This window comes from Anomaloglossus baeobatrachus, chromosome 11 (assembly GCF_048569485.1).
Source record: "Anomaloglossus baeobatrachus isolate aAnoBae1 chromosome 11, aAnoBae1.hap1, whole genome shotgun sequence".
Classification (NCBI taxonomy): domain Eukaryota; kingdom Metazoa; phylum Chordata; class Amphibia; order Anura; family Aromobatidae; genus Anomaloglossus; species Anomaloglossus baeobatrachus.
The window spans coordinates 2,446,470-2,461,680 of record NC_134363.1 but is presented as its reverse complement, the minus strand read 5'-3'; the positions used below and the strand labels follow the sequence as shown (position 1 = coordinate 2,461,680).

At 50.7% G+C, this 15,211-nt stretch overlaps 1 protein-coding gene across 2 annotated transcripts in view; it reads left to right on the top strand.

The window, feature by feature from the left end:
• The window catches only part of IFFO2 (intermediate filament family orphan 2), a 63,393-nt gene extending 53,617 nt beyond the window's left edge, over positions 1-9,776 (top strand). For both annotated transcript variants that reach the window (XM_075328384.1, XM_075328383.1), the window contains 2 exons: positions 1,724-1,854; positions 4,502-9,776. In XM_075328384.1, the coding sequence (XP_075184499.1) occupies positions 1,724-1,854; positions 4,502-4,607 (237 nt within the window). In that variant the 3' untranslated portion in view covers positions 4,608-9,776. The remainder of the gene's footprint in view (positions 1-1,723; positions 1,855-4,501) is intronic.
• Positions 9,777-15,211: the final 5,435 nt, after the last annotated feature.

Genomic DNA, 15,211 nt, shown 5'->3' with positions numbered 1-15,211 from the left:
GTCAAGAAAAAAATGTAAAAAAAATAAATATAAAATAAAAAAAGTTACACCAATAAATACAAATATTTATGTAAAAACAAAAATAAACTAATAAAGGACATATATTTTTGGTGTTGCCACTTCCAGAGCGCTCTATCTCACCATTTAAAAAAAAAAAAAAAACAAAAAAAAAAACAGTAAGAACCGATGCTTTCATCATGCCACCAAAATAAAAGTGGAATAAAAAGCGATCAAAAAGTTGCATGTAAATAAAAAAAACAGTTAAGCTAAAAACGTCATCTTGTCCCAAAAAAACCCAGCTCCATCGCTGGAAAAAAGGCTGCAGCTCTCAAGATACATAGGTGCAAAAACAAGACCTTTCTATGGAATTGTTTTTGTGTAAAAGGAAAATATATATAGAAAAAAAAAAAAGATATACATGTGTTCTGGGACCTGAAGAATAAAACCGTCTAATCACTTTCACCGCACGGTGACCGGCGTAAAAGGAAATTCTTTACCTGCTGCTTTAATGTGTTCAATACTCCCAAAGATCACAGTAGGGCGCAGCTCACATTTATCCTGTGCTCTACACTGTGCGCTTACACCAGGGATCGTGTGTAAAATGCTGAAAAACGTGGTTCAGACTGAAGTACTGATCCATATAGTGATATTTTTTTTTTTAGGTTTTTTGCACCCAGTTCAGACTTAAAATGGTGTTCCAAACGTTATTCCTTATTGAAGTACTGATGGAAGATTTACTATGATGCAGAAGACACTTTGGACTCTCTGGCTTATGATCCGGCCATGCCCATCTTTTTAGGAGTGCATAAAAGTGTGGTCAAGCATCTCTTTTGTGCACATCTTAAAAGCCTCACATTGTCCGGAGTAGCTTTGCTGCCTCATGATAGTGAATGGATCCGTCGGGGGTTTCAACTGAATCACGGATTTTGTAGATTTAAATGGAAATCTGGATGTAAGTGCTCAGCAAAGAGCGCAGGATAAATGTGAACTGATCTAAAATGCCCCCTATAAAAGCTTCTACTCAACCCCCAAGAAACAAGTCCCCACTCGGGTCCATCATCTGTTATCAGACATATAGGGGTCTTCCATGTTACTGGTGGCACAAAACACTATGGATCCCCCACTAAAATGAAGTCCAATGTGTCACGATATAATCTCAGAATCACCAGGATCCGGTGACGTTCCAGAGTTATAACCTCATAAAGTGACACCGGTCAGAATTGAATAATGGAGGTTCGGTCATTAAGGGGTTAAAGGATATCTAACAAGGAGTACCTGGAGAGGTAGCCCATAGATGTTACCATGGTAACCCCAGAGCAAGCAGAAGATTCACTTTACTGCAGCAATGAGGAGATTGGAGGAAGCAGAGGACGAGCTCTGCTGAGGGAATGGTCATTCTGTAAAGGGAGTGATCGTCTGTGATCTTGAAGGAGAGTCACAATGTCCTGAAGGTGGACAGTGATTAAGGCGAAGCTCGGCCATTGCTCCTGCCATAACATCACTATGGCCGGCTGCTTCCCTGCCTGCGGAGCGGCCGATTCAGCCGTGGTATACACTGCCCCCTCCTGGCACCGCCGGGTCATCGCAACCGTGACAAGATCACACGTCTGCAGTCCGGACAGTGGGTGGGAAATGTCATCATAAAGGGGTTTCTTACAGGGGATGAGTAATCTGATGTGATCGTGTCGCAGTGCGTGACCTCTCCGATCTCCGTCCTCTGCAGCTGGAGCTGGCGAATGCAAAGAGCGACATGAACCGGCATCTCCACGAGTACATGGAAATGTGCAGCATGAAGCGGGGCCTGGACGTGCAGATGGAGACGTGTCGGAGGCTGATCAAGGGCTCGGCTGGCAGGTGGGTCGCCCGGCGCACTGACGGGGGAGGGGGGTTCTGCTGATCATTGTTTCCCTCCTCTGCATATTTTGGGGCGTCTTGCACCCACACATGGGGCGGCTATTAATAACCCACAGATAAATGAGGTGCGGTGCCCGCTAAACCAAACACACTGCATATTAATAGAAAGGGCTGGGTGCGATGGCGTCTTATTGACAGAGCAAATAGTCACCGGCTGGAGACTCCTCCCTCCTGGACGACATCACGACCTTCACAGCGGAAATCGTAATGTTACCCATCTGCTGCAGGTACAATATCTGCAGAGTCTCCGCTTCTCTTAGGACCCCCTCACACTGCGGCCTCGGAGTCTCTGCTTCTCTTAGGACCCCCTCTCACTGCAGCCTCGGGGTCTCCACTTCTCTTAGGACCCCCTTACACTGCAGCCTCTGAGTCTCTGCTGTTCTTAGGACCCCCTCACACTGCAGCCTCTGAGTCTCTGCTGTTCTTAGGACCCCCTCACACTGCGGCCTCTGAGTCTCCGCTTCTCTCAGGACCCCCTCACACTGCGGCCTCTGAGTCTCCGCTTCTCTTAGGACCCCCTCACACTGCGGCCTCGGAGTCTCTGCTTTTCTTAGGACCGGCTCACACTGCGGCCTCGGAGTCTCTGCTTCTCTCAGGACCCCCTCACACTGCAGCCTCTGAGTCTCTGCTTCTCTCAGGACCCCCTCACACTGCAGCCTCGGAGTCTCTGCTTCTCTTAGGACCCCCTCACACTGCAGCCTCGGAGTCTCTGCTTCTCTTAGGACCCCCTCACACTGCAGCCTCGGAGTCTCTGCTTCTCTCAGGACCCCCTCACACTGCAGCCTCGGAGTCTCTGCTTCTCTTAGGACCCCCTCACACTGCAGCCTCGGAGTCTCTGCTTCTCTTAGGACCCCCTCACTGTAGCCTTGAGTCTCCGCTTCTCTTAGGACCCCCTCACACTGCAGCCTCGGAGTCTCCGCTTCTCTTAGGACCCCCTCACACTGCAGCCTCTGAGTCTCCGCTTCTCTTAGGACCCCCTCACACTGCGGCCTCTGAGTCTCCGCTTCTCTTAGGACCCCCTCACACTGCGGCCTCGGAGTCTCCGCTTCTCTTAGGACCCCCTCACACTGCAGCCTCGGAGTCTCCGCTTCTCTCAGGACCCCCTCACACTGCAGCCTCGGAGTCTCTGCTTCTCTTAGGACCCCCTCACACTGCAGCCTCGGAGTCTCTGCTTCTCTTAGGACCCCCTCACTGTAGCCTTGAGTCTCCGCTTCTCTTAGGACCCCCTCACACTGCAGCCTCTGAGTCTCCGCTTCTCTTAGGACCCCCTCACACTGCAGCCTCGGAGTCTCCGCTTCTCTTAGGACCCCCTCACACTGCAGCCTCGGAGTCTCTGCTTCTCTTAGGACCCCCTCACTGTAGCCTTGAGTCTCCGCTTCTCTTAGGACCCCCTCACACTGCGGCCTCTGAGTCTCCGCTTCTCTTGGGACCCCCTCACACTGCGGCCTCTGAGTCTCCGCTTCTCTTGGGACCCCCCTCATACTGCGGCCTCTGAGTCTCTTCTTCTCTCAGGACCCCCTCACACTGCAGCCTCGGAGTCTCCGCTTCTCTTAGGACCCCCTCACACTGCAGCCTCGGAGTCTCTGCTTCTCTTAGGACCCCCTCACACTGCAGCCTCTGAGTCTCTGCTTTTCTTAGGACCCCCTCACACTGCAGCCTCGGGGTCTCCACTTCTCTTAGGACCCCCTCACACTGCAGCCTCGGAGTCTCTGCTTCTCTTAGGACCCCCTCACATTGCGGCCTCGGGGTCTCTGCTTCTCTTAGGACCCCCTCACACTGCAGCCTCGGGGTCTCCACTTCTCTTAGGACCCCCTCACACTGCAGGCTCGGAGTCTCTGCTTCTCTTAGGACCCCCTCTCACTGCAGCCTCGGAGTCTCTGCTTCTCTTAGGACCCCCTCACACTGCAGCCTCGGAGTCTCTGCTTCTCTTAGGACCCCCTCTCACTGCAGCCTCGGAGTCTCTGCTTCTCTTAGGACCCCCTCACACTGCAGCCTCTGAGTCTCCGCTTCTCTTAGGACCCCCTCACACTGCAGCCTTGGAGTCTCCGCTTCCCTTAGGACCCCCCTCACACTGCAGCCTCGGAGTCTCCGCTTCTCTTAGGACCCCCTCACACTGCAGCCTCGGGGTCTCCGCTTCTCTTAGGACCCCCTCACACTGCAGGCTCGGAGTCTCTGCTTCTCTTAGGACCCCCTCTCACTGCAGCCTCGGAGTCTCCGCTTCTCTTAGGACCCCCTCACACTGCAGCCTCGGAGTCTCCGCTTCTCTTAGGACCCCCTCACACTGCAGCCTCGGAGTCTCCGCTTCTCTTAGGACCCCCTCACACTGCGGCCTCTGAGTCTCCGCTTCTCTTAGGACCCCCTCACACTGCGGCCTCTGAGTCTCCGCTTCTCTTAGGACCCCCTCACACTGCGGCCTCTGAGTCTCCGCTTCTCTTAGGACCCCCTCACACTGCAGCCTCTGAGTCTCCGCTTCTCTCAGGACCCCCTCACACTGCGGCCTCTGAGTCTCCGCTTCTCTTAGGACCCCCTCACACTGCGGCCTTGGGGTCTCGGCTTTTCTTAGTCCCGCTCTCCTTGTGTCTTGCAGGAACTCTCCGTCCACCAGCTCCGCGGCCAGCAGCGACTCAGGGAACTCGGACGAGACGCAGGATGAGTTTGAGAAGGACGCAGACGGGGACAGCGCCATCAGCTGATGAGGGACGCACCATGGACCTTCTTTTTTTTTTTTTTTTTGATAAACCAGAGACTTTGGGGTTTCCAAGGCCCCTGCAGATCTTCCCTCCCTCATAATTTGGTGCTGTAAACGTCTATTCTTCTACAGAAAAACCTGTAAATAGAAGAGAAAAACAAATTCTTGGAGACAAAAAAGAACAAACCCTTCTGCTGTATGAAATGTGCCTTCCCCGCTTCTGAGCCGCCGGGATGGATGATGCCAGGGATGGAGCGTTCTGGCCCGGGTGCACCCATTGCCCACGTGCAGGGGCCGGGGTCTCCTCGTGTGTGGAGATTGAGGTGCACTCTGATTCACAGCACTTACGGCAGCAAATGAATAGCATCACCGTTGTCTCTCCGGGGTCGGGGTCTGCAGTCACGGATATTGGTACATTCGGCTCTAGGGATTCATTTATAGCACTTGTTAAAATTCAGCAACAAACCAAAATAATCTATTAGTTCTAGCACTGGCGAAGATGGCGGCTGGGCAGTCCACGGGGCGGCTGGGCAGTCCACGGGGACGGCGCGGTGGCTGGGCAGTTTGTGGGGTTGATGCGGTGGCGGCTGGGCAGTCTGTGGGGTCGAGGCAACATCGGCTGGGCAGTCTGCGGCGCGGTGGCTGGGCAGTCCGCAGGGTGACGCGGCAGCTGGGCAGTCCGCGGGGTCGAGGCGGTGGCTGGGCAGTCCGCAGGGGTGACGCGGCATCTGGGCAGTCCGCGGGGTTAAGGCATCAGCGGCTGGGGCAGTCTGCGGTGTCAAGGCGGCGACTGGGCAGTCTGCGGCGTGGTGGCTGGGCAGTCTGCAGGGGTGACACGGCAGCTGGGCAGTCCGTGGGGTCGAAGCAGCAGCGGCTGGGCAGTCTGCGGGGTCGAGGGAGCAGCTGGCAGTTTGCGGCGCGGTGGCTGGGCAGTCTGCAGGGGTGACGCAGCGGCTGGTCAGTCCGCGGTGGCTGCGCAGTCCGCGGGATCGAGGCGGCGGCTTGGCAGTCTGCGGTATGGTGGCTGGGCAGTCCGCAGGGGTGACGCCACAGCTGGGCAGACCACGGGGTTGAGGCAGCGGTGGGTGGGCAGTCTGCGGCGCGGTGGCTGGGCAGTCTGCAGGGGTGACGCCGCAGCTGGGCAGACCACGGGGTTGAGGCAGCGGCAGCTGGGCAGTCTGCGGCGCGGTGGCTGGCCAGTCCACAGGGGTGACGCGGCAGCTGGGCAGTCTGCGGGGTCAAGGCAGCGGCGGCTGGGCAGTCCCTGGAGTGTCACAGCGGCACTGTGAGGGACTATGCAATATGTTTGCCTTATTTAGAGTGAATGTTTTTGCGCCAGGGCGGTGTATCGGCGCGGCGGATCTCATACTAGTCAGGGGGTCATACACCATGGAGGGCCGGTGACCCGTCGGTGTGTATGGGAAACCTCTGCCACCTTCTCAGATACTTTCTGTATCACTTTCCCATTATTTTAGGCTTTTTGCAGTCTTGTTACTCGCAGAAGCTTCTACCTGTCGTGTGACGTCTGCTACTTTCTATCCTAATAGATATAATAGTACCAGACCCTCAGCTCTGAGTGTTTCCTCACATCGTGGCCGGGTCTCCGGTCCGCCTTGTGTGTGTCTTCGTATCCGCTGAGCCGTTTTCTTCTCTGGCGTCCTCCGATATTCTGTTCCGTCATTTGTCACCTTATGATTTTTGCACTGGTGACAACCCTTCCTGGCGCAGTCGTGGGGCCATTAGTAGTTGCCGTAGAAGAGGGGGCCGTTCAGGGTGTCCGGTAAGCTGGGTGACGGTGGCGTAGTCACCTGTATCACTGTAATGCATAACTATTTACTGTAGCGCTGACACTACAACTCCCAGCATGCCGATAGCTGTACTGACACCTCTGTATTGGGAGCCACCATTGTCTCCGGAGCCTCGAGTCTTTCTCTGGGACGTGTCCAGGATGGTCCCATTGCTGCTTGGCGTCGGCCCGGTGGTGGTCCCGGCCTCCTCTCTGGGCCCGGTGGTGGTCCCGGCCTCCTCGCTGGGGTCCGCACTCTGTATGTCATGCACAGCTGCTTTGTGGCACCGTATCCGGCACGGCGCGGGCGTTCATATATTGTAAGACTTGGAAGCCATTTCTGTATATAGACGTGTTTTATAATTTATTCATACCTCGGTGGCCTTCTGACTTCTTGTTTTTCTAGGATTTGTAGCAGTTTTGCGTTGCCTTAGTTTGCAGAATGACGCTTTGTATTCCGCACCTTTGTGTTCTGCCCGTCCATGGTGACTTCAGGGGAAGGACAATGATCTGACCTGCAGGCAGCGCTGTCTATATGGTAGATGGTGTCCTAAATGCTCCTCGTTCTGCAGAGACAGCGCCATCCGGTGGTGAGCTGTTACATTGCGCCGTGTTCTGCACTGTGCGCCACGCCGTATTCTGCACCATGCATCCCCCCATGCTTTGCATCAGTGCCGTTGAACTGACGCTTCTTCCCCTGCAGTGACCATGGAAGCCATCGTGCCTCCGCCGCCCCCTGCTGGAGGCTCGGATGTGCGCAGCCTGTACATACTTGTGCCTCCGCCGCCCCCTGCTGGAGGCTCGGATGTGCGCAGCCTGTACATACTTGTGCCTCCGCCGTCCCCTGCTGGAGGCTCGGATGTGTGCAGCCTGTACATACTTGTGCCTCCGCCGCCCCCTGCTGGAGGCTCGGATGTGCGCAGCCTGTACATACTTGTGCCTCCGCCGCCCCCTGCTGGAGGCTCGGATGTGCACAGCCTGTACATACTTGTGCCTCCGCCGCCCCCTGCTGGAGGCTCGGATGTGCGCAGCCTGTACATACTTGTGCCTCCGCCGCCCCCTGCTGGAGGCTCGGATGTGCGCAGCCTGTACATACTTGTGCCTCCGCCGTCCCCTGCTGGAGGCTCGGATGTGCGCAGCCTGTACATACTTGTGCCTCCGCCGCCCCCTGCTGGAGGCTCGGATTTGCGCAGCCTGTACATACTTGTGCCTCCGCCGCCCCCTGCTAGAGGCTCGGATGTGCGCAGCCTGTACATACTTGTGCCTCCGCCGCCCCCTACTGGAGGCTCGGATGTGCGCAGCCTGTACATACTTGTGCCTCCGCCGTCCCCTGCTGGAGGCTCGGATGTGCGCAGCCTGTACATAATTGTGCCTCCGCCGCCCCCTGCTGGAGGCTCGGATGTGCGCAGCCTGTCCATACTTGTGCCTCCGCCACCCCCTGCTGGAGGCTCAGATGTGCGCAGCCTGTACATACTTGTGCCTCCGCCGCCCCCTACTGGAGGCTCGGATGTGCGCAGCCTGTACATACTTGTGCCTCCGCCGCTCCCTGCTGGAGGCTCGGATGTGCGCAGCCTGTACATACTTGTGCCTTTGCCGCCCCCTACTGGAGGCTCGGATGTGCGCAGCCTGTACATACGTGTGCCTCCGCCGCCCCCTGCTGGAGGCTCGGATGTGCGCAGCCTGTACATACGTGTGCCTCCGCCGCCCCCTGCTGGAGGCTCGGAGGTGCGCAGCCTGTACATACGTGTGCCTCCGCCGCCCCCTGCTGGAGGCTCGGATGTGCGCAGCCTGTACATACATCGTCTTTTCTACCTATTCTGGGTATCGAGTCCTTTTGATATAATGCTGCAGACCTCCTCCGGCATCAGCAGACTGTATATACTATATATCGGGATAGTCGTGTCACATTGACACATTTTCTAGACTATTGTAAGGACGGTTTTCTTACACTTTTTATAGGGGGGACGCGGGGTCTTCTCTGACTTGACAATTGTAAAAGAATTAAGAATTGGACGTTAGATGTTATGTGAAGCTGATAAAAAAAAACAAACTAAAAAAAACCCCAATATCCCATAGTTTCCTCCTAAACTTTTTTTTTCTTTTTTCTTAAAGGGAAGATTCGGAATTAATGGGTATTTATTACAAAAAATAAAAAGCTACTAACAAATAACCGATTGCACTTTGTTAGGATGTTACATTGCACGGATAGCTGTAGTGAACGTAAAGGAAATTCGTATCCATGGCGACCATTCAAAATTCTCTCTAAAATGTATCAATTTATTTAAAGGGAACCTGTTCATAAATTGCCACAACTGCGCCCCTTGTGATACTGGGGTCAGAAAACGCACCCGTCCACCACCCCCCAGGTGTGGGGATATAGACCGGGGGGACGACACAGGTGCGCCTTTTAGGTTTTAGGGAGTTTTATCCCCCTGAATTACTTGCCCTTTGTGATATTTCTGGAGGTTCGTGTTCAGCCTCCCCCATTGGAGGCTCCTGTCAGCGGGGGGAGGGGTGTATATAGAGGCCGGGCGGTGGAGGGTCTTACTGTGCATGCTACGAGCAGAGCTTTGGCTGGAGGGGACGGCGGAGGATGTGATCCGGTATCTGTAGTCCAGGAGATTCATTGTATCTATTTATAAACTGAAAATCTGTATATTCTATTTTTATTAATAAAACTTTTTAAAAAAAAAGAAAAAAAAAATTAATAATTTTTAGAATCTGATTGTTTCTGCGTTCAGTATTCTGCGGAGTCTCCAGAAGAGGCACAAATAACGTCCAGGAGCGAAAAATTTGGATAAAAAAGCGGCGAAATGCGTCACCACTAAAGTGAATGTGTGTAGAGGACACTGGAGAATGTGAGCGGGGATCAGAGACGCCTGTGTCCGGCAGCGTCTGTTCTTATCCTCTTACCTCTCAATCGGATGCACCTCGCAGTCTTGTGCTGAGTTTGTATCTGCCACAAAGTGGAGGAGACGATCGAGCTAAAATCATTGTAGCAATAGGCGTCCTCTGTGTATAAGTGGTGGCGACCATGTGCGGAGCCCCCAAAGTAAGGGATTGTATGGGGGGCTGAGGGCACCGCACCTGAAGCCAAATGTATGACCGCCGGGGGTCCATACGGTTCTGACACTGTAATTACTCTCTTCCTTTGTATTATTTCCATTATTATATAATTTTGTTGTATTCGTTATCTACAGCAGTCACAGAACCATGTGTGTGATACAATGTATGTTCCCTCGGGGGGGGTGGGTGTCTGCGTGCTATTGCTGAGCGATACCATGCGGATCCCCCGGGGGCAGGCGACAGATTCATAGGATGTGGTACCTCTATCTCTTGTTAGCAGAAACAAAAAAAAAAAAACCTTTCAATAAATGCCAAAATTCTTCAGCCATTGTTGACTGTTATTGCACTAAAAGGAATGAATGTGTGAAGTGTGGGCACCGCTGGTGAGAATTACTGGAGACGTCTTCCAGTTCTGTGAGATTCCTGGCTCGTCTTGCATGCTCTGCTCTTCCTTGGAGACATCTTCCAGTTCTGGAGATTTCTGGCTCGTCCTGCATGCTCTGCTCTTCCTTGGAGACATCTTCCAGTTCTGGAGATTCCTGGCTCTTCCTTGGAGGCGTCTTCCAGTTCTGTGAGATTCCTGGCTCTTCCTTGGAGACATCTTCCAGTTCTGGAGATTTCTGGCTCATCTTGCATGCACTGCTCTTCCTTGGAGACGTCTTCCAGTTCTGGAGATTCCTGGCTCGTCTTGCATGCACTGCTCTTCCTTGGAGACATCTTCCAGTTCTGTGAGATTCCTGGCTCATCTTGCATGCACTGCTCTTCCTTGGAGACGTCTTCCAGTTCTGGAGATTCCTGGCTTGTCTTGCATGCACTGCTCTTCCTTGGAGACGTCTTCCAGTTCTGGAGATTCCTGGCTTGTCTTGCATGCACTGCTCTTCCTTGGAGATGTCTTCCAGTTCTGGAGATTCCTGGCTCGTCTTGCATGCACTGCAATTCCTTGAAGACGTCTTCCAGTTCTGGAGATTCCTGGCTCGTCTTACATGCACTGCTCTTCCTTGGAGATGTCTTCCAGTTCTGGAGATTCCTGTCTCGTCTTGAATGCACTGTTTTTTTTTTTTCTTGGAGACGTCTTCCAGTTCTGTGAGATTCCTGGCTCGTCTTGCATGCACTTTTTTTTTTTTTTTCTTCCTCTTCCTTTTTTTTACAGATGGTGTTATATTTGCATCAAGAATCTGTTGAAATTTCATTGAATAAGTTCTTCCCTCTACCCGTAAATTATTCCTTGTGTGATTGGCTGCAACTTAACCCCAAAGCATGACTGATCCACCGCATGCTTAATGGTTGGGGAGATGTTCTTTTACTGAAGTTCTGTGCCCTTTTTCTCCGCACATACCTTTTGATCATTGTATCCAGAGTTCTATTTTAACCTCGTCGGTCCACAGGACTTTTTTCCACAATGCATCAGGCTTGTTAAGTTTTTCTTTTGCATACTTCTGATGCTCAGTTTTATGGTGAAGATGCAGGAGAGGTTTTCTTCTGATGACAGACATATTTGTGCAGGTGTCTCTGAATAGTAATGTACCACAACTCCAGAGTCTGCTATATCTTCCGGCAGGTCTTTTGCAGTCATGCAGGGGTTCTGATTTGCCTCTCTAACAATCCTACTAGCAGCTCTCACAGAAATTGTGCTTGGTTTTCTAGACCTTATCTTGACCTCCACTCTTCCTTATGGCCACCATTTCTTAATTACATTTTAAACTGAAGAAAGCGCAACTTAAAAATGCTTTTCTATCTTCTTATTGCCTTCTCCTGCTTTGTGGGCCTACACCATTTTTATTTTCAGAGTGCTAGGCAGCTGCTTAGAAGAACCCATGTCTGCTTCTTTTTTGGCACAAGGTTAGAGGAGGCTGGCTTTTTATAAAGCTATGAAATTTGCATCACCCGACCTCTCCTAATGATGATAGTGAACAAGCCATAATCCTAACAGGATAATTAAGGTGTGAAACCTTGATCACAGTTATCAGAGCACACAAATCTCCAAGGGTGCCCAAACCTTTGCATCAGCCCATTTTTCTTTTTTGTAATTTTTAAAATGTAAAAAAAAAATTATGCCTAAAATACAAAGGAAATGTTTCATCTGTAACTTCATGCTTTTTTAGATCATGTCATCTTCAACTTGCTTAACTATTCACAATAGCAGTAATTTTGACCGGGGTGCTGTAACTTTTGCATCCAACTGTGCATATGTATATAAAATTAGAATATACTCTTTATACCCTGACTACATTAATTGGATTCCCATCAACGTTTGCACTAAGTAACCTGCTTCACATGACTGTACCCTACAGTACAAACAACATATTATTAATCAAATAAATGGTGAAACTTGGAATAAACAACATTTCACAAAGTCAATAATCCTGGACTATATCCTGTATTATACTCCAGAGCTGCACTCACTATTCTGCTGCTGCAATCACTGTGTACATTCATTACATTACTGATCCTGAGTTACCTCCTGCATTATACTCCAGAGCTGCACTCACTATTCTGCTGGTGCAGTCACTGTGTACATACATTACTGATCCTGAGTTACCTCCTGAATTATACTCCAGAGCTGCACTCACTATTCTGCTGGTGCAGTCACTGTGTACATTCATTACATTACTGATCCTGAGTTACCTCCTGTATTATACTCCAGAGCTGCACTCACTATTCTGCTACTGCAATCACTGTGTACATACATTACATTACTGATCCTGAGTTACCTCCTGTATTATACTCCAGAGCTGCCCTCACTATTCTGCTACTGCAATCACTGTGTACATACATTACATTACTGATCCTGAGTTACCTCCTGTATTATACTCCAGAGCTGCACTCACTATTCTGCTACTGCAATCACTGTGTACATACATTACATTACTGATCCTGAGTTACCTCCTGAATTATACTCCAGAGCTGCAATCACTATTCTGCTGGTGCAGTCACTGTGTACATACATTACTGATCCTGAGTTACCTCCTGTATTATACTCCAGAGCTGCACTCACTATTCTGCTGCTGCAATCACTGTGTACATTCATTACATTACTGATCCTGAGTTACCTCCTGCATTATACTCCAGAGCGGCACTCACTATTCTGCTGGTGCAGTCACTGTGTACATACATTACTGATCCTGAGTTACCTCCTGTATTATACTCCAGAGCTGCACTCACTATTCTGCTGGTGCAGTCACTGTGTACATTCATTACATTACTGATCCTGAGTTACCTCCTGCATTATACTCCAGAGCGGCACTCACTATTCTGCTGGTGCAGTCACTGTGTACATACATTACTGATCCTGAGTTACCTCCTGTATTATATTCCAGAGCTGCACTCACTATTCTGCTGGTGCAGTCACTGTGTACATACATTACATTACTGATCCTGAGTTACCTCCTGTATTATACTCCAGAGCTGCACTCACTATTCTGCTGGTGCAGTCACTGTGTACATACATTACATTACTGATCCTGAGTTACCTCCTGTATTATACTCCAGAGCTGCACTCACTATTCTGCTGGTGCAGTCACTGTGTACATACATTACTGATCCTGAGTTACCTCCTGTATTATACTCCAGAGCTGCACTCATTATTCTGCTGGTGCAGTCACTGTCTACATACATTACTGATCCTGAGTTACCTCCTGTATTATACTCCAGAGCTGCACTCACTATTCTGCTGGTGCAGTCACTGTGTACATACATTACATTACTGATCCTGAGTTACCTCCTGTATTATACTCCAGAGCTGCACTCACTATTCTGCTGGTGCAGTCACTGTGTACATACATTACATTACTGATCCTGAGTTACCTCCTGTATTATACTCCAGAGCTGCACTCACTATTCTGCTGGTGCAGTCACTGTGTACATACATTACTGATTCTGAGTTACCTCCTGTATTATACTCCAGAGCTGCACTCACTATTCTGCTGGTGCAGTCACTGTATACATACATTACTGATCCTGAGTTACCTCCTGTATTATACTCCAGAGCTGCACTCACTATTCTGCTGGTGCAGTCACTGTGTACATACATTACATTACTGATCCTGAGTTCCCTCCTGTATTATACTCCAGAGCTGCACTCATTATTCTGCTGGTGCAGTCACTGTCTACATACATTACTGATCCTGAGTTACCTCCTGTATTATACTCCAGAGCTGCACTCACTATTCTGCTGGTGCAGTCACTGTGTACATACATTACATTACTGATCCTGAGTTACCTCCTGTATTATACTCCAGAGCTGCACTCACTATTCTGCTGGTGCAGTCACTGTGTACATACATTACTGATCCTGAGTTACCTCCTGTATTATACTCCAGAGCTGCACTCACTATTCTGCTGGTGCAGTACTGTGTACAGTAAAATATCCAACAATAAAGGAAAGTACTGAGCAAACCACAACCTATAGAGAGGCCCGGACCCGGCCGGAGCGTGTGAGATCACCACATTGTGGAATTGCGGCTGCAGAGAATAAAACGCAGATGTTTAGACTTCTGTAACGCCTGCTTAATGATAACCCAGATATTTAAACCACATAAGACAATTTATTATATGAAATTAATTCTATAATTATAAGATGTCAAATTATATTAGCAAAAAAAAAAAAATTACACAAACTGCTATCAAATATTTTTTAATAACTTCCCATTAAAATCCCCGATGGGGGCAGAGATGTTGTATAAGAGACAATAAAACATAATGTGAAATCCGTCCAAATAAATCTCTCGTTTAGGTGGATGATCCGATTACTGCACAAGTGGTGGCCGCCTTCACTATACAGACATCTGCCGCTATAATACACCCCACCCACTGTCTCCTCCCCTGAATCCTATAGAATGTAAGCCCGCAGGGGCAGGGCCCTCTCCCCTCTGTACTAGTCTGTCTATTGTAACTTGTATATGTATTCTGTATGTAACCCCCCCCCCCCCTCATGTACAGCCCCATGGAATCAATGGTGCTCTATAAATAAATAATAATAGGGGACCAACCACAGGAAGCAGAAGTACAACCCCCACCCAGCACCGGGCCAGAGGATCTAGTGATGGGGGCACTGTGCAGTGTCCTTGTGTATCCTGCGTTACCAGCTTTCATCACTTGTTCTCTGCCGTCCAGGTCCAGTTGTGTCGCTGAGTTCTCCCCGGATGTTGGGGACCCTCTGCCGTCAGCGGGGCGCATGGTGTGGGGTAACTGCCAATAACAGGGGGCCGGGCGGTCGTGGCCTCGTCTCCAAGAGACTCAGATTGGACAAAGCGTATAGAAATGTAATCAGCGAAGAAAGTCATAAAGGAAATATAGAGAGAATACATCATGCTGCAAAACCATCACATCAAAACACCACCGCAATGTAAGAGCCCGGATGTGTCTGTGCAGAGGTCACTGGCAATACTGTGGCCTCAGGACCCCCAGAGTAATAGCACATAGCTCCCCCAGAGTAATAGCACACAGCCCCCCCCAGAGTAATAGCACACAGCCCCTCCCCCAGAGTAATAGCACACAGCCCCCCCAGAGTAATAGCACACAGCCCCCCCAGAGTAATAGCACACAGCCCCCCCAGAGTAATAGCACACAGCCCCCCCCAGAGTAATAGCACACAGCCCCCCCCAGAGTAATAGCACACAGCCCCTCCCCCCAGAGTAATAGCACACAGCCCCCCCGAGGGATAGCACACAGCCCCCCCAGAGTAATAGCACACAGCCCCCCCAGAGTAATAGCACACAGCCCCCCCCAGAGTAATAGCACACAGCCCCCCCCAGAGT